Here is an 18,410-nt window from a genome sequence, read left to right as displayed (position 1 = left end):
TCACTCCATTCTCCTGCATCAGCCGCTCGAGTAGCTGGGACTACAAGTGCCCGCCAACATGCCCAGCTTATTTTTTGTATTTTTAGTGGAGACAGGGTTTCACCGTGTTCGCCAGAATGGTCTCGAAATCCTGACCTCGTGATCTGTCCACCTCGGCCTCCCAAAGTGCTGGGATTACAGGTGTGAGCCACCGCGCCTGGCCGGGATTCTTTATATATATGATTATGTAAAAAACGATTGATGATGGTGTTGTGATGGGAGGTGCTGTGCTGGTAGCACAGTATGAGAGAGTAGGGCATAGGCTGGGCGTGGTGGTATATATATATGTTTATAAATATATATAAGTATATATTATGTAAATATATATATGTATTTTTTTTACTTTTTACAAAAGGTAGGCTATGTTTATTAGAGTCACAAGCAGTTCACTGTCTCAGTGTGACTCAAGACCACAAAAAACCCATTTCTCCCTCATTTCATTCCGAGTCCTGGGGTTGAGACCTAGACCGGCAGGTGAACTGCTTGGGGCCCATTCACAGGTTTACAAGTTTCTCATTGAGGGCAGTCTGTGACTGTGTGACATTGACCAGGTAGGTCACCATCAGCAGGTCATTGATGTTGCTGATGAGCATGGTCTCGAAATCATTGGGAACTATTTTGGGTACTTGCTTAACAAGGCTCGTTAAGAAGTGGCCCACAGTATTGTCAGCTGACATCTTTCCAGACAGTACATCCTCTACATATTGCAACACTGTGCTTAGGGCATCCTGGATGCAAGCTGATGCCCCTCCTACTTGCTGTAAGTCACTTGAGAGTCCGATACCTTAGTTGGGGTTAAAACAGGTCTTCATAATCAGGTCAACTTCAATGTGTTCAGTGTCATAGTATGCATATATCACTGTCAGAGGTGTGAACATCACTCCCATGGTCCTCCCAAGGACACCCATTAAAGTGCTGACATAGGGTTTGATGCTCACGCAGCGGTTCTGGAGACTTGTGACCACAGTGAGGCGGACGGGGTTGGAGGCCATCAGGCTATAGTACTTATGAATCACCACAGAGTGCTCTGTGATGTCATGGCCTGTAGCCTACCAGCCCAGGATGAGCTCATTTTTTATGCAGTTCATACATGTTCTTAGCAAATTGCATGTCAACAGCCACTTCATCTTCTGACTCATTGTGCGGCACTGAAAACCAATTGGTGACCTCCACTAAGTGTTTGTCAACAATTCCCAACAGGTTCCTGATAACTCAGGCAGCCCCCTCATTGTGTCACTCTTAGCTGTCTACAATGGAGGCCAAAATGGCAGGATGCAGCCTGACCACGCAGCCCCCGGGAAAGGGCCCTGGGATAGCAGGACCAGACAGAGCAGGGGTCTGCACTGGAGCTCGCGCTGAGGCTGGGGTCTGGTCCAGAGCCGCAGTCTTAGCCACTGTTGCTGTAGGGTCTGAAGATGAGGCTAGAGTTGCAGCCACTGCTGGTGCTGGCACTGGGGCTGGGGCTGGGGCTGGGACCAAGGCTAAGGCTGCCATCAGGACTGGGGCAGCATAGCTGGAGGAACACTTGCTGGTAACGCCAGGGTGGCCATCTTGTCATGAGAGAAGCTATATATTAATGTGGTTTTTTTTTTTTTGAGATGGAATTTCGCTCTTATTGCCCAAGCTGGAGTGCAATGGCGCGATCTCAGCTCACCGCAACCTCCGCCTCCTGGGTTCAAGCGATTCTCCTACCTCAGCCTCCCGAGTAGCTGGGATTACAGGCGCCCACCACCATGCCTGGCTAATTTTTTTGTATTTTTAGTAGAGACAGGGTTTCTCCATGTTGGTCAGGCTGGTCTCAAACTCCTGACCTCAGGTGATCCTCCCACCTCGGCCTCCCAAAGTGCTGGGATTTATAGGCATGAGTGACTGTGCCCAGCGTTTTTTTGAGACAGAGTCTTGCTCTGTCGCCCAGGCTGGAGTGCAATGGCGTGACCTCGGCTCACTGCAACCTCTGCCTGCAAGGTTCAAGCGATTCTCCTGCCTCAGCCTCCTGAGTAGCTGGGATCACAGGTATGCACCACCACATCTGGCTGATTTTTGTATTTTTAGTACAGACAGGGTTTTGCCATGTTGGCCAGGCTGGTCTTGAACTCCTGACCTCGTGACGCCCACCTCAGCCTCCCAAAGTGCTTGGATTACAGGTGTGAGCAACAGCACCTGGCCAACAATGGTTTTTTTTTTGTTTGTTTTGTTTTTTTTTTTTTGAGGTTCAGGATTGTGGCCAAGATATTTATCCTAAGAATAAGAGAGATTCTTAGGGAGTGTGGACAAACCCAGAGGTTCCTATGACTGACTAATACTAAGGACCAGGAGACCTAAGTGAATTAAAATTCCCTGAGGACAGGCCCTCCCAAGGGATCATGCTGACTCCTTGCCTCCTTGACGCACAGGGTGAGAGCACTGGTTCTCTAGGGGAGTCCATAGGAGTCTAGAAGGTGGTCTGCCTGCTGATCTTACCTAATATGATGTCTATCTGATGATACGTCAGCTTGTTCGTCATCAGGCCCTATCGACCCTGCTCCACAGTGTCTCTAAATGCATCTTTTCCATTTCTACTGCCATCACCCAACTACATGTCACCATTATTTTTTTCCTTTTTTTAATAGAGATGGGGCCTTGCTATGTTGCCTAGGTTGGTCTTGAACTCCTGGGCTCAAGCAGTCCTCTCACCTCGGCCTCTCCAAGTGCTGGGATTACAAATGTGAGCCACTACACCCAGCCCTAACATTATTTTATGACTGTTATACTGCAATAGCCTCAACATTTATTTCTTTGCCTCCAATTCTCTCTCCCTTAATCCATTCTAAAGCCCACCATTAGAGTAAATGAAACTAAATTAGACCATGCATCATGGTACTCTAGGGCTTAGTGGTTCCCAATTGCTTAGAAAAGTTCAAAACCCTTTGACTTTCAAAGGCCTTAATGTTATGTCCCCATCTCACTTTTCTTTTTTCTTTTTTCTTTTTTTTAAGACAGAGTCTCGCTCTGTCCCCAGGCTGGAGTGCAGTGGTGTGATCTTGGCTCACTGCAACCTCTGCCTGCTGGGTTCAAGCGATTCTCCTGCCTCAGTCTCCCGAGTAGCTGGGACTACAGGCGCGCACCACCATGCCCAGTTAATTTTTTTTTTTTTTTTTTTTGAGACAGAGTCTCGCTCTGTCCCCCAGGCTGGAGTGCAGTGGCTGGATCTCAGCTTAATGCAAGCTCTGCCTCCCAGGTTTACGCCATTCTCCTGCCTCAGCCTCCCGTGTAGCTAGGACTACAGGCACCTGCCACCTCACCCGGCTAGTTTTTTGTATTTTTTTTTTTTTTTAGTAGAGACGGGGTTTCACCAGGTTAGGCAGGATGGACTCGATCTCCTGACCTCGTGATCCGCCCGTCTCGGCCTCCCAAAGTGGTGGGATGACAGATGTGAGCCACTGCGCCTGGCTTTTTTTTTTTTGAAATGGAGTCTTGCTCTTTCACCCAGGTTGGAGTACAGTGGCGCGATCTCAGATCACTGCAACCTCCACCTCCCAGGTTCAAGCGATTCTCCTGCCTCAGACTCCTGAGTAGCTGGGATTACAGGCCGTGCTACTATGCCCAGCTAATTTTATATTTTTAGTACATACAGGGTTTCACCATATTGGTCAGGCTGGTCTTGAACTCCTGACCTTGTGATCTGCCCGCCTCAGCCTCCCAAAGTGCTGGGATTACAGGCATGAGACACCGTGCCTGGCCCATTTTATTTTATTTTTAGAGAAAGGCTTTTTGTTTGTTTGTTTTGTTTGTTTGTTTTGAGATGGAGTCTCACTGTGTTGCCCAGGCTGGAGTGCAATGGCGCAGTCTTGGCTCACTGCGACCTCCACCTCCCAGGTTCAAGCAATTCTGCCTCAGCCTCCCGAATAGCTGGGACTACAGGCCCGTGCCATCACACCCAGCTAGTTTTTGTATTTTTAGTAGAGATGGGGTTTCACCATGTTGGCCAGGCTGGTCTTGAACTCCTGACCTCATGATCCACCTGCCTCGGCCTCCCAAAGTGCTGGGATTACAGGCGTTAGCCACCACGCCCGGCATAGACAGGGTTTTGCTCTGTTCAGGCTGGAGTACAGTGGTGCAATCATGGCTCACTGCAGCACTGAACATCTGAGCACCTCAGCCTCCCAAGTAGCTAGGACTACAGACATGTACCATCACGTCCAGCTAATTTTTAAAAATTTATTTTTGGCAGAGATGGGGTCTCACTGTTGCCCAGGTTAGTATAAACTCCTGGAGTCAAGCCATCCTCCTGCCTTGGCCTTCCAAAGTGGGATTACAGGCGTGAGCCATTGTGCCCAGCCTGATGTTCCTTTGTATAGCAACCTCTCACCTCCTTTTCTGTCTTGAACCCACTTCTATGAAGCTATGATTCTCACCACTGAAACTTGTCAAGGTTATCTGTGACCTCTACATTGCCATGTCTCAGTGGTCAATTTGCAGGCCTCCTTATACTTTTCAGCAGTATTTGACTTGGTTTATAATTCTTGTATGGAAACACTTTCTTCCTGTGCTTTTTAGTGTACCACACGCTCCTGATTTTCCTTCTTCTATACTGGCTACTCTTCAATTTTATTACTCTCTCTGGTTGTCCACTTGATGAGAGCACTTAACGTACTTCTCTTCATAACCCCAGCCATACCTGACCCATGGCAGACACTCCATTGTTGAATGGATTAACCTGAATGTTTACCAACATGGGATATATAGAAAAGTGGGATGGGGCCAGGCTGGGCGTGGTGTCTCATGCTTGTAATCCCAGCACTTTTGGGAGGCCGAGGTGGTCGGATCATGAGGTCAGGAGATCATGACTATTCTGGCCAACATGGTGAAACCCCATCTCTACTAAAAATACAAAAATTAACTGGGCACAGGCCGGGCGCAGTGGCTCAAGCCTGTAATCCCAGCATCCGAGGCCAAGGCTGGCGGATCACGAGGTCATGAGTTCGAGACTGGCCTGGCTAACACAGTGAAACCCCGTCTCTACTAAAAATACAAAAATTAGCTGGGCATGGTAGTTGCCCACCTGTAGTGCCAGCTACTTGGGAGGCTGAGGCAGGAGAACCGCTTGAACCCAGGAGGCAGAGTTTGTGGTAAGCCGAGATTGTGCCACTGCACTCCAGCCTGGGCAACACAGCAAGACTCCGTTTCAAAAAAATAAATAAATAAAATAAAATTTATTTGAAACTAGGTGTGGTGGCTCATGTTTGTAATCCCAGCTATTCAAGAGGCTCAGGTGGGAGGGTCCCTTGAGGCCAGGAGTTGGAGACCATCCTGGATAACATAGCAGACTTTTTTTTTTTTTTTTTTTTTTGAGACAGAGTCTCACTCTGTTGCCCAGGCTGGAGTGCAGTGGCACGATCTTGGCTCACTGCAAGCTCTGCCTCCCGGGTTCACACCCTTCTCCTGCCTCAGCCTCCCAAGTAGCTGGGACTACAGGCACCTGCCACCATGCCCAGCTAATTTTTTGTATTTTTTTTTTCAGTAGAGACGGGGTTTCACCATGTTGGCCAGGATGGTCTCGATCTCCTGACCTCGTGATCTGCCTGCCTCGGCCTCCCAAAGTGCTGGGGTTACAGGTGTGAGCCACCGCGCCTGGCCAAGACTTCATTTCTTAACAAATAGGGCCAGGTACAATGGCTCATGCCTATAATCCTAGCACTTTGGGAGGCCAAGGAGGGCAGATGGCTTGAGGCCAGGAGTTCGATATTGGCCTGAACAACATGGTGAAACCCCATCTCTACAAAAAAACACAAAAATTAGCCAGGCAAGGTGGTGCTGGCCTGTAGTCCCAGCTACTTGGGAGGCTGCGGTAGGAGGACCACTTGAGCTCAGGTCGAGGTTGCAGTGAGCTGAGATTGTGCAACTGCACTCCAGCCTGAGCAACATGGTGATACCCATCTCAAAAAATAATAATAAATAATGAATAAAATGCAATTTATTTTAAAGTGTAACTTACATTTCCTTTTTTAGCCTCTGTAAAAGGAAAAACCATTGCTCTTCCTATTTCCTCAATCTCTTTCCACTTTACCACCTGATAAAATTTTACTTTATAAAGCATGACAGCAAAGCTACCTCCTCCATAACACTTTCCTCTAGCTCTCTCAGCCCAAAGTGAATTTCCCAACCTCTTAACTCCTAAATGAAGTTGTTAATGCCTTGTGTAGAGCATACATTCCATTATGGTTAGTTGCTGTATAAGATTAGACGTTCCTTAAATAGAGAAACCATTTCTTATTCACTACAACCACAGAGTGCTCTACCCTCACCGCTCATACTATAAACCCCTATGGTTCTAGGTCCTGCCCAAAACATAACTGGGTGGTATGGACACCGTATCGCCTTACTAAACTGTGACATTTTGGGGATTAGGAACTTTTGGGCAAGCAGGTGACTCACGCCTATAATTCCAACACTTTATTTATTTATTTATTTTGAGATGGCGTTTCACTCTTGTTGTCCAGGCTAGAGTGCAACGGCACAATCTCGGCTCACCGCAACCTTCGCCTCACAGGTTCAAGTGATTCTCCCGCCTTAGCCTCCCAAGTAGCTGGGATTACAGGCACATGCCACCACAGCCCGGCTAATTTTGTATTTTTAGTAGAGATGGAGTTTCTCCATGTTGGTCGGGCTGGTCTCAAACTCCTAACTTCAGATGTTCCGCCCACCTTGGCCTCCCAAAGTTCTGGGATTACAGGCGTGAGCCACCGCGCCAGGCCTCATTTTTTTTTTTTGAGACCGAGTCTCACTCTGTTGCCCAGGCTGGAGTGCAGTGGCACTATCTCGGCTCACTGCAACCTCCGTCTCTCAGGTTCAAGCAGTTCTCCTGTCTTAGCCTCCAGAGTAGCTGGGATTACAGGTGCGCACCACCACACCCATCTAATTTTTGTGTTTTTAGTAGAGACGGGGTTTCACTGTGTTAGCCAGGATGGTCTCGATCTCCTGACCTTGTGATCCGCCCGTCTCGGCCTCCCAAAGTGCTGGGATTACAGGCTTGAGCCACCGCGCCCGGCCCTAATTTTTGTGTTTTTAGTAGAGACAGGGTTTCGCCATGTTTCCCAGGCTGGTCTCAAACTCCTGGGCTCAAGCAATCCACCCACTTCAGCCTCCCAAAGTGCTGGGATTACTAGCATGAGGCACAGAGCCCAGCCTGTAATCCCAACACTTTGGGAGGCCAAGGTAGGAGGATCACCTGAGCCCAGGAGTTCAAGACCAGCCTGGGCAAAATAACGATACCCCATCTCTACAAGAAATAAAAAAATTAGCCAAGCCTGGTGGCATGCACCTGTGTTCCTAGCTACTCGCGAGGCTGAGGTGGGAGAATCACTTCAGCCCAGGAACCCAGGAGGCTGAGGCAGCAATGAGCCCTGATGGTGCCACTGCACTCCAGCCTGGGTGACAAGGCAAGACCTCATCTCAAAAAAATTTTTAAAAAGTGAGCTTGCTCACCTTTCCTATGTCTCTCAGCACCTTGCTTTCGAATTTTAGCTATTATTTTTACAGATCTTTTAACAAAAAGGCTGCTTTAATTAATGTGAACATACGTCGCATCTAACAGGATCCTTTTTCCCAAGGGCTTTACAAACCTCTAGAGTCAAATGTGCCTTACTATCAGCACCAAAATAAATGGTGTCAACCGGGTGCAGTGACTCACGCCTGTAATCCCAGCACTTTAAGAGGCTGAGGCAGGCGAATGACCTGAGGCCAGGAGTTCAAGACCAGCCTGGCCAACATGGTGAAACCACGTCTCTACTAAAAATACAATAATCAGTCGGGCGAGGTGGCTCCCAACTGTAGTCCCAGCACCTTGGGAGGCCGAGACTGGCCGGCCACTTGAGGCCACGAGTTCGAGACCAGCCTGGCCAACATGGTGAAACCCAATCTCTACTAAAAATACAAAACCTAGCCGGCTGTGGTGGCGCACGCCTGTAATCCCAGCTACACGGGAGGCTGAGGTATAAGAGTCGTCTGAACGTGGGAGGTGGAGCTTGTAGTAAGCCGAGATCACGCCACTGCACTCCAGCCTGGGCAACAGAGCTAGACTCTGTCTCAAAACAAACAAAAATGTTGTCAAGACTCTCAGACGAGTTGCTAATGGAGTAAGGCCTATATGTAAATAGCGCCAAAGACTATGCAACAGAGATGGAAGAAGCAAGCAGGGAGGCAGGAATAGTTTAGCCGTGGCAGTTTTAGCTTAGTCCACTTATATAAATGGTTCTTTAGGGTAGTACATGGAGCATCCTCATTTCTAAACATTGAACTGAGAGCTGTGCAAAATAACTCCAAGTTCCCAACTATGCCCCCTTAATTATCCCTATCATCTAAGACTGTTGTTCCTATCCATCACTGAACTTCCTCGTCCTCTTCCTTCAACCCCTGTTAGTCAATGGTTGAAATTTTGATTTGGTAAAAAAGCTCTGGCAAAAACCAGTAAAAGTGGCTCGCGAATCAGGTCTCAGGGAAGCACAGAGGTAGCCACTAGAAGGCCCGAGGTGCTCATGGAAAGAGCTCGAGCCCAGGAGCTCGGAGCCGCCGTTACGTAACCGGCACCCAGAGCCTCCGAAGACCGGAAGGCCCCGCTCAGGCCCCGACCCCGCCCCGGCCCGGCAGCCGGTAGGTGCCGTGCGCAACCCTCCGGAAGCTGCCGCCCCTTTCCCCTTTTATGGGAATACTTTTTTAAAAAAATTAAAGTTCGCTGACGCCACCCAGTAGGACTGGCCGCCCTAAAACCGTGATCAAGGAGCTCCTCGCCACTTCTCACTTCCGCTTCCTTCCAGTAAGGAGTCGGGGTCTTCCCCAGTTTTCTTGCCAGGCGGCGGCGGCGGCGACTGGCGATGTTTGGCCTCAAAAGAAACGCGGTAATCGGACTCAACCTCTACTGTGGGGGGGCCGGCTTGGGGGCCGGCAGCGGCGGCGCCACCCCTCCGGGAGGGCGGCTTTTAGCTACGGAGAAGGAGGCCTCGGCCCGGCGAGAGATAGGGGGAGGGGAGGCCGGCACGGTGATTGGCGGAAGCGCCGGCGCAAGCCCCCCGGCCGCCCTCACGCCAGACGCCCGGAGGGTCGCGCGGCCGCCGCCCATTGGCGCGGAGGTCCCCGACGTCACCGCGACCCCCGCGAGGCCGCTTTTCTTTGCGCCCACCCGCCGCGCGGCGCCGCTTGAGGAGATGGAAGCCCCGGCTGCCGACGCCATCATGTCGCCCGAAGAGGAGCTGGACGGGTACGAGCCGGAGCCTCTCGGGAAGCGGCCGGCTGTCCTGCCCCTGCTGGAGTTGGTCGGGGAATCTGGTAATAGCCCCAGTACGGATGGGTCACTACCCTCGACGCCGCCGCCAGCAGAGGAGGAGGAGGACGAGTTGTACCGGCAGTCGCTGGAGATTATCTCTTGGTACCTTCGGGAGCAGGCCACCGGCGCCAAGGACACAAAGCCAATGGGCAGGTCTGGGGCCACCAGCAGGAAGGCTCTGGAGACCTTACGACGGGTTGGGGATGGCGTGCAGCGCAACCACGAGACGGCCTTCCAAGGTAAGGGGGTTCATTAATCGCCAAGGCCTCACTCCCTTTTTTCCATCTCTCCCTGGACTCACCCGCCGAGGGTGGGTGGAAACCGAAACGAGTCAGTGTTGAAACGTGTCTCATCCTATTCCTGAAACCAGAATATTCTGGCCTTGAGTCATTGTTTCCGCCCATCTTGATTCTTTTGGAAATGGCAGCTCTTGTTCAAAGACCGGAAAGGGTGGGATGTCAATTCCAAGTGGGGTCGACCTGAGTTCTATAAATCCCAGTAGCCACTTTCCCGCCGTGGGTGGGCAGGCGAATCTTGGGCCGGTTTAGACAAAGGAGGCCGTGAGGACCTGCATGCTTTTCTTCCCCAGGCATGCTTCGGAAACTGGACATCAAAAACGAAGACGATGTCAAATCTTTGTCTCGAGTGATGGTCCATGTTTTCAGCGACGGCGTAACAAACTGGGGCAGGATTGTGACTCTCATTTCTTTTGGTGCCTTTGTGGCTAAACACTTGAAGACCATAAACCAAGAAAGCTGCATCGAACCATTAGCAGAAAGTATCACAGACGTTCTCGTAAGGACAAAACGGGACTGGCTAGTTAAACAAAGAGGCTGGGTAAGTTTTCCTTAAGGATGAAAGGGGACTTGGAGTGGAAGTAGAATGAAGGATTTATTTAGAGAGGTGGGGATATCTAAAGGTTTTTATGACGCACGGCTGTTTGCAGGCTCTAACTAAAGGACCATTGTTTATTTGATAATGATTTAAGTAGTGGATCCTTAGAGATAGTGGTATGGCGGTCTTGAATTGTATCAAAAATCTTGGTTTTCTCTAGGCTATTTTTTGTTCCAGTTCAGTTGAATACTCTTCAGTGGATTCAAACCATGAAGAAATAAGTCACCAGGGGAGGATAGCTGAAATACATTCCTAAGGCGCTCCCTGTTTTAATTGAGAAGATACGGGGTGGACCTTGCGTTTTAAACAGAAACCCAGATCTGATGCAGGATGTACTTAACCACGTTGAGAAAAACTGATCTTCGCAGTTGAGGTGTTACTGAAATATTAAGTGGTGGAGATTTGAGAATAAGTGTTGTAGTCTTTTACTTCATGGGAACTCTGGAAGTCCCTTGGTTTGGATAAATCCTAATATGACCAAGATAGTACTGTAAAATGAAGTTTAACTATCATGGGTGCCCACTTAAGAAACTGAAGAACTTAGAAATGTCTTTTTTTTTTTGCCCCAGGGTGAATAATAATTGGTTTACTGTTGTTTTAGGGGGGATCTTTAGATATTTTAATTTACCTTCTTTCTGGATAGTAGTGTCGTTAAAAGAGCAGAAACCCATACTTGAAAATGTGCTTTTCTTTTTTGTTTTGTAGGATGGGTTTGTGGAGTTCTTCCATGTAGAGGACCTAGAAGGTGGCATCAGAAATGTGCTGCTGGCTTTTGCAGGTGTTGCTGGAGTAGGAGCTGGTTTGGCATATCTAATAAGATAGCCTTACTGTAAGTGCAATAGTTGACTTTTAACCAACCACCACCACCAACCACCAAAACCAGTTTATGCAGTTGGACTCCAAGCTGTAACTTCCAAGAGGTGCACCCTAGCAACCTAGCCAGAAAAGCAAGTGGCAAGAGGATTATGGCTAACGAGAATAAATACATGGGAAAAGTGCTCCCCATTGATTGAAGAGTCACTGAAAGAAGCAAAGCTCGGTTTCAGCAACAAACAAACTTTGTTTGGGAAGCTATGGAGGAGGACTTTTAGATTTAGTGAAGATGGTAGGGTGGAAAGACTTAATTTCCTTGTTGAGAACAGGAAAGTGGCCAGTAGTCAGGCAAGTCATAGAATTGATTACCCGGCGAATTCATTAATTTCCTGTAGTGTTAAGAGAAGCACTAACAATGCCAGTGACCTGTGTAAAAGCTACAAGGAATAGAACTATGACTGTAAGCCTCAGTACTGTACAAGGGAAGCTTTTCCTCTCTATAATTAGCTTTCCCAGTATACTTCTTGAAATAGAAAGTCCAAGTGTTCAGGACTTTTATACCTATTATACTTTGGCTTGGTTTCCATGATTCTTACTTCATTAGCCTAGTTTATGGCCAATAATACTTGATGGAAGACTCAGTAATTAGTTATGAATATGGATATCCTCAATTCTTAAGACAAACAATTTGTAAATGTATTTGTAAAAATTGTATATATTTTTACAGAAAGTCTATTTCTTTGCAACAATGAGAGTATCGAATTTACATTAGTTTTTTTCATACCCTTTTGAACTTTGCAACTTCGGTAATTAGGAACCTGTTTCTTACAGCTTTTCTATGCTAAACTTTGTTCTGTTCAGTTCTAGAGTGTATACAGAACGAATTGATGTGTAACTGTACGCAAACTGGTTGTAGTGGAACCAATCTGATTGATAAACTATGCAGGTTTAAATTTTCTTATCTGATTTTGGTAAGTATTCCTTAGATAGGTTTTTCTTTGAAAACCTGGGATTGAGAGGTTGATGAATGGAAATTCTTTCACTTCATTATATGCAAGTTTTCAATAATTAGGTCTAAGTGGAGTTTTAAAGTTACTGATGACTTACAAATAATGGGCTCTGATTGGGCAATACTCATTTGAGTTCCTTCCATTTGACCTAATTTAACTGGTGAAATTTAAACTGAATTCATGAGCGCATCTTTAAAGCTTTTACTAAAAGATTTTCAGCTGTTCTGAATGGAACTCGTTAGCCATGTGCATATAAAAAGATCACATCAGGTGGATGGAGAGACATTTGATCCCTTGTTTGCTTAATAAATTGTAAAATGATGGCTTGGAAAAGCAAGCAAGTCTAACCATGGTGCTATTATTAGGCTTGTTACACACACAGGTCTAAGCCTAGTATGTCAATAAAACAAATACTTACTGTTTTGTTTCTATTAATGATTCCCAAACTTTGTTTCAAATTTTTGCATTGGCATCTTTGGATTTCAGTCTTGATGTTTGTTCTATCAGACTTACCTTTTATTTCCTGTCCTTCCTTGAAATTGCTGCTTGTTCTGCTCCCTCAACAGATATTTATATCAAGTCCTACAGCTTTCCCCTGCCATCCCTTTCTAGCCCTTTTAGATTTTGGCACTGTGAAACCCTGCTGGGAACCCTGAGTGACCCTCCCTCCCCGCCAAGAGTCCACAGACCTTTCATCTCTCATGAACTTTATCCTGTTAGCAGGTGGTAATACCATGGGTGCTGTGACACTAACAGTCATTGAGGGGTGGGAGGAAGTCCCTTTTCCTTAGACTGGTATCTTTTCAACTATTGTTTTATCCTGTTTTGGGGGGAAATGTGTCAAAAGTCCCCTCAGGAATTTTCAGAGGAGGGAACATCTTACGAGGCTTTCTCTAAAGTTTCCTATGTATATGAGTATGCTCACTTAAATTTACAGAATGAGGTGAGCTGTGTTAAACCTCAGAGTTTAAAAGCTACTGATAAACTGAAGAAAGTGTCTATATTGGAACTAGGGTCATTTGAAAGCTTCAGTCTCTGAGCATGACCTTTAGTCTGTGGACTCCATTTAAAAATAGGCATGAATAAGATGACTAAGAATGTAATGGGGAAGAATTGCCCTGCCTGCCCATCTCAGAGCCATAATGTCAACTTTGCTAGAGCTATTTTTACCTATCTATTTATCGTTCTTGATCATAAGCCACTTATTTATATCATGTATCTCTAAGGACCTAAAAGCACTTTATGTAGTTTTTAATATTAATCTTAAGATCTAGTTGCGGTAACTAAAACAGCCTGTCTCCCAAATCCAGTGGAAACAAGTGCGTAGATGTGAATTGGTTTTTAGGTGCCCCACTTCCCAATTCATTAGGTATGACTGGAAATACAGACAAGGATCTTAGTTGATATTTTGGGCTTAGGGCACCCCAAGTGGTTTGGGAAAGGAGGAGGGGAGTGGTGGGTTTATAGGGAGAGGATGAGGCAGGTGGTCTAAGTGCTGACTGTCAGCTACATAGTTCAGGCAAATCCTCCAAAAGGGAAAGGGAGGGGCTGCTTAGAAGGATGGCTCTCAGTGACTACTTTTTGACTTCTGTTTGTCTTATGCTTCTCTCAGGGAAAAACATGCAGTCCTCTAGTGTTCATGTGCATTCTGTGGGGGTGAACACCTTGGTTCTGGCTAAACAGCTAGTACTTTTGATAGCTGTGCCAGGAAAAGGACCAACTACAAATTAATGTTGGTTGTAAAATGTAGTGTGTTTCCCTAACTTCCTGTTTTTCCTGAGAAAGAAAATAAATCTTTTATTCAAATACAGGGTGTGATATGGGTCTTTTCTCATCGACGCCTCTTTTCCTTCCCCCTCTTAGGCAAACCTTTTAGAGAAGTCAGCTGAGCAAATATGTATAGGTGCATTCAAAGCAAAAGCCTCACAAAGCTGATTTGCCTTAGAGCAAAGGACAGTTCCTTTCTTCAATTCAAATTAGAGGTGTTGGGTTTTTAATTAAATATATTACTGCTGTACTTGGAGGAGTTCCTAAACCTCCAAGTAAAAAAATCAAAAACCTTCTGAAAAAAAAATCAAAATCTCTGTCTTGATTTTTTTTTTTTTTTTTTTTTTTTTTTGAGACGGAGTCTCGTTCTGTCACCCAGGCTGGAGGGCAGTGGCCGGATCTCAGCTCACTGCAAGCTCCGCCTTCTGGGTTCACGCCATTCTCCTGCCTCAGCCTCCCGAGTAGCTGGGACTACAGGCGCCCGCCACCTCGCCCGGCTAGTTTTTTTGTATTTTTTTTTAGTAGAGATGGGGTTTCACCGTGTTAGCCAGGATGGTCTCGATCTCCTGACCTCGTGATCCACCTGCCTCGGCCTCCCAAAGTGCTGGGATTACAGGCTTGAGCCACCGCGCCCGGCCCTCTGTCTTGATTTATTTATTTTTTTGAGACGAGGTTTAGCTCTTGTTGCCCAGGCTGGAGTGCAATGGTGTGATCTCGGCTCACCACAACCTCTGCCTTCCGGGTTCAAGCAGTTCTCCTGCCTCAGCCTCCCAAGTAGCTGGGATTACAAACATGCGCGACCACACGTGGCTAATTTTGTATTTTTAGGGTTTCTCTGTTTTGGTCGGGCTGGTCTCGAACTCCCGACCTCAGGTGATCCGCCCACCTTTGCCTCCCAAAGTGCTGGGATTACAGGCGTGAACCACCGTGCCCAACCTGTGTCTCGGTTTTTTGAATCACCAGGTGTTGGTTTGTTTGTTTTGTTTTGAGGCAGAGTCTCACTCTGTCGCCCAGGCTAGAGTGCAGTGGCACAATCCCGGCTCACTGTAACCTCAGCCTCCCGAGTAGCTGGGATCACAGGTGCCTGCCACCATGCCCGGCTAATTTTTTTTTTTTTTTGAGATGGAGTCTCGCTCTGTCGCCCAGGCTGGAGTACAGAGGCGCGATCTCGGCTTAGTGCAAGCTCCGCCGCCTCCCAGCTTCACACCATTCTGCCTCAGCCTCCCGAGAAGCTGGGACTACAGGCGCCTGCCACCACGCCTGGCTAATTTTTTTTGTGTATTTTTAGTAGACACGGGGTTTCACCATGTTTGCCAGGATGGTCTTGATCTCCTGACCTCGTGATCCGCCCGCCTTGGCCTCCCAAAGTGCTGGGATTACAGGCGTGAGCCACCTCGCCCGGCCTGCCTGGCTAATTTTTGTATTTTTTAGTAGAGGTGGGGTTTGGCATGTTGGTCAGGCTGGTCTTGAACTCCTGATCTCAGTGATCCACCTGCCTCAGCCTAAGCGCTGGGATTACAGGCCTGAGCCACCGCGCCTGGCCTTGATCTTGAGGTAAGAGGGTACTGTATGGCATTTACTCTATCATAACACCTAAATAATACCTAAAGTTAAAAGAGTTTTGATGAAGTTCTTGGGAGCAGTGCTTTTCCCCTTCCATTTTCCAAAAGGAGGTAAAAAGAAGCCAGTCAATTTCAAAAACCCCTATCCTGCCTTTATTTTCGGGTACCTTGAAAGCAAGCTAAATCACCATGGAAATGTGCAAATGTGAGGTTTGCATACTTGGTTTTAAGCCTTGAGCACCAGATGCTAATCAGGCAGTCAGGATTCTGTGCCTTCCTGCATTCAGTTGCATTTCTATTTAAAAGCACGTTTTGGTTTGGAAGCCCCTTTCTGGAGCCTAACTACCAAAAGGCAGCAGCTTTTTGTATCATTACAAAGAAAGCTGTGTAAGTGCACTCCCAAGCCCAAGCCTTGGCCTGAGTTAAGTTAGTGCTATTGCTCCCGTTGATGTGCTATGATGTGAAGCCATTTCTGGTGCAGTGTTCCTTTGCTCAGCACCTTAAAAACTTGGATTTAATAGTAACTGGGTAACCTTAATCACTAGTCAGAATAATCAACACTTTGCTTTATTTGACATAACCAGACTTTTCAGTTCCTGTTTTGTGTCTAGAGCAAGGTCTTCATACTGTTTTCGTTCAGAAAATTTTTATTTAAAACAGTTGTGACAGCTGAAGCATTTTACAAAATTAAAGTGAAATAACTTGTACAACTGGTGTGTAGCATGGCTCCAGCCAGATGCCCAGAGCACTAGCCATTAATTACTGGAGTTCAGATGATCAGTTGAGTCTCTATCCTAGTTTTTACTTCACTTGTTCAATCATTATGGAACTTTGTTTCTAGAACGCTGCCACTCTTCAAAGGCTTCTCAATTTCAAAATCGAAAGCTTAATTATCTTCCTCTTAGTTTCAAAGTTGTTACAGTGTTATCTTACCTATGTGAAGTATGTGGAAAGTTGGGGGCTGGGGATTTTCCTCCAGGTGGATTAAGAAACTGCTCTCTGGTCTGGGCTCCGTGGCTCATGCCTGTAATCCCAGCACCTTGGGAGGCCAAGGTGGGCTGATCACTTGAGGTGAGAATTTTGAGACCAGCCTGGCCAACACAGTGAAACCCCATCTCTACTAAATATACAGAAATATTAGCCGTGGTGGCGGGCACCAGTATTCCCAGCTATTCAGGAGGTTGAGGCCGGAGAATCGCTTGAACCCAGGAGGTGGAGATTGCAGTGAGCCAAGATCATGCCACTGCACTCTAGCCCTCTAGCCTGGGTGACAGAGCGAGACTTCCTCCAAAAACAGAAGAGGCCAGGTGCAGTGGCTCATGCCTGTAATCCCAGCACTTTGGGAGGCCGAGGCAGGCAGATCACCCAAGGTCAGGATTTCGAGACCAGCTTGGCCAACATGATGAAACCCCATCTCTACTAAAAATACAAAAATTAGCCAGGCATGGGGGCGCGTACCTGTAGTACCAGATTGCAGTGAGCCGCGATCACGCCACTGCGCTCCAACCTGGAGACACAGGGAGACTCCATGTCAAAAAAAAAAAAAACCCTGAAAATGTGGTGTCCTTTACTAATAATTCTTGGGAAGTAGAAAAAGGATATATGTAGCAAGCTTTTGTTCCCATACTATACCTGGTTTCTAATTGGCAGATCCCTTCTTGACTTGCATAGAATAATAGTTCTTTTCCATTGGTAAATGATAAATCCTCAACATTGAGGTAAGCTGGGATTTTTTTTTTAAAAGGTGGGGTCTTTGGCCGGGCGCGGTGGCTCACGCCTGTAATCCCAGCACTTTGGGAGGCCGAGGCGGGCGGATCACAAGGTCAGGAGATCGAGACCACAGTGAAACCCCGTCTCTACTAAAAATACAAAAAATTAGCCGGGCGCGGTGGCGGGCGCCTGTAGTCCCAGCTACTCAGGAGGCTGAGGCAGGAGAATGGCGTGAACCCAGGAGGCGGAGCTTGCAGTGAGCCGAGATCGCGCCACTGCACTCCAACCTGGGCGACAGCGTGAGACTACGTCTCAAAAAAAAAAAAAAAAAAAAAAAAAGAGGTGGGGTCTCACTCTTGCCCAGGCTGGAGTGCAGTGGGACTCACAGTTCACTGCAGCCTTGAACTCCCATGCTCAAGCAATCCTCCCACCTCAGCCTCCAAAGTAGCTGGGACTACAGGTACCCCACCATGCCTTGTGTTTTGTTTTGTTCACAGAGATGGGGTCTTTCTATATTGCCCAGGCTTGTCTATTTAGCAGGAGCTCTAGACAGCCAGATGTTGAGAGTCTTCATTTTTCTATTACATGACAGTAGACTGCTTACTATGTATCATGAACTGTTAGATGCTGGAATTATAAAGAGATCATTCTTACCCTTAAGAAACTCAAAAAGACTGGGCGCAGTGGCTCAAGCCTGTAATCCCAGCACTTTGGGAGGCTGAGACGGGAGGATCACAAGGTCAGCAGATCGAGACCATCCTGGCTAACACGGTGAAACCCCGTCTCTACTAAAAAAGTACAAAAAAACTAGCCAGGTGAGGTGGTGGGCGCCTGTAGTCTCAGCTACTCCGGAGGCTGAGGCAGGAGAATGGCGTAAACTCAGGAGGCGGAGCTTGCAGTGAGCCGAGATCCGGCCACTGCACTCCAGCCTGGGCGACAGATCGAGACTCCGTCTCAAAAACAAAAACAAACAAACAAAAAGAAACTAAAAAAAAGCCAGGTGCGATGGCTCACGCCTGTAATCCCAGCACTTTGGGAGGCTGAGGTGGGCGGAACACGAGGTCAGGAGATCGAGACCATCCTGGCTAATACAGTGAAACCCCATCTCTACAAAAAATACAAAAAATTAGCCAGACGTGGTGGCGGGCGCTTGTAGTCCCAGCTACTCAGGAGGCTGAGGCAGGAGGATGGCATGAACCTGGGAGGTGGAGCTTGCAGTGAGACGAGATTGCGCCACTGCACTCCAGCCTGGGCAACAGAGCGAGACTCCGTCTCAAAAAAAAAAAACTCACAAAAAGAGGCTGGGCACGGTGGCTC

General features: G+C 47.4%; 1 protein-coding gene and 1 pseudogene across 2 annotated transcripts; one reads left to right on the top strand and one right to left on the bottom strand.

The window, feature by feature from the left end:
* Positions 1-533: 533 nt before the first annotated feature.
* Positions 534-1,589, bottom strand: LOC101019455 (annotated as a pseudogene).
* A 7,038-nt stretch (positions 1,590-8,627) lies between these two features.
* MCL1 (MCL1 apoptosis regulator, BCL2 family member) lies at positions 8,628-13,862 on the top strand. 2 transcript variants are annotated; one of them, XM_003892587.3, is made up of 3 exons: positions 8,628-9,576; positions 9,927-10,174; positions 10,937-13,860. In XM_003892587.3, the coding sequence occupies exons 1-3, from the start codon at positions 8,889-8,891 to the stop codon at positions 11,051-11,053; spliced, it is 1,053 nt and encodes a 350-aa protein (XP_003892636.2). In that variant the 5' UTR covers positions 8,628-8,888; the 3' UTR covers positions 11,054-13,860. The 2 variants fall into 2 exon arrangements, with proteins under 2 accessions (XP_003892636.2, XP_009178790.2); XM_009180526.4 differs by lacking the exon at positions 9,927-10,174 and having other exon boundaries at positions 8,679-9,576; positions 10,937-13,862.
* Positions 13,863-18,410: the final 4,548 nt, after the last annotated feature.

Source organism: Papio anubis, chromosome 1 (assembly GCF_008728515.1).
Source record: "Papio anubis isolate 15944 chromosome 1, Panubis1.0, whole genome shotgun sequence".
Taxonomy (NCBI): domain Eukaryota; kingdom Metazoa; phylum Chordata; class Mammalia; order Primates; family Cercopithecidae; genus Papio; species Papio anubis.
The sequence above is the reverse complement of the archived record's forward strand: the minus strand, read 5'-3'. Positions and strand labels throughout refer to the sequence as shown.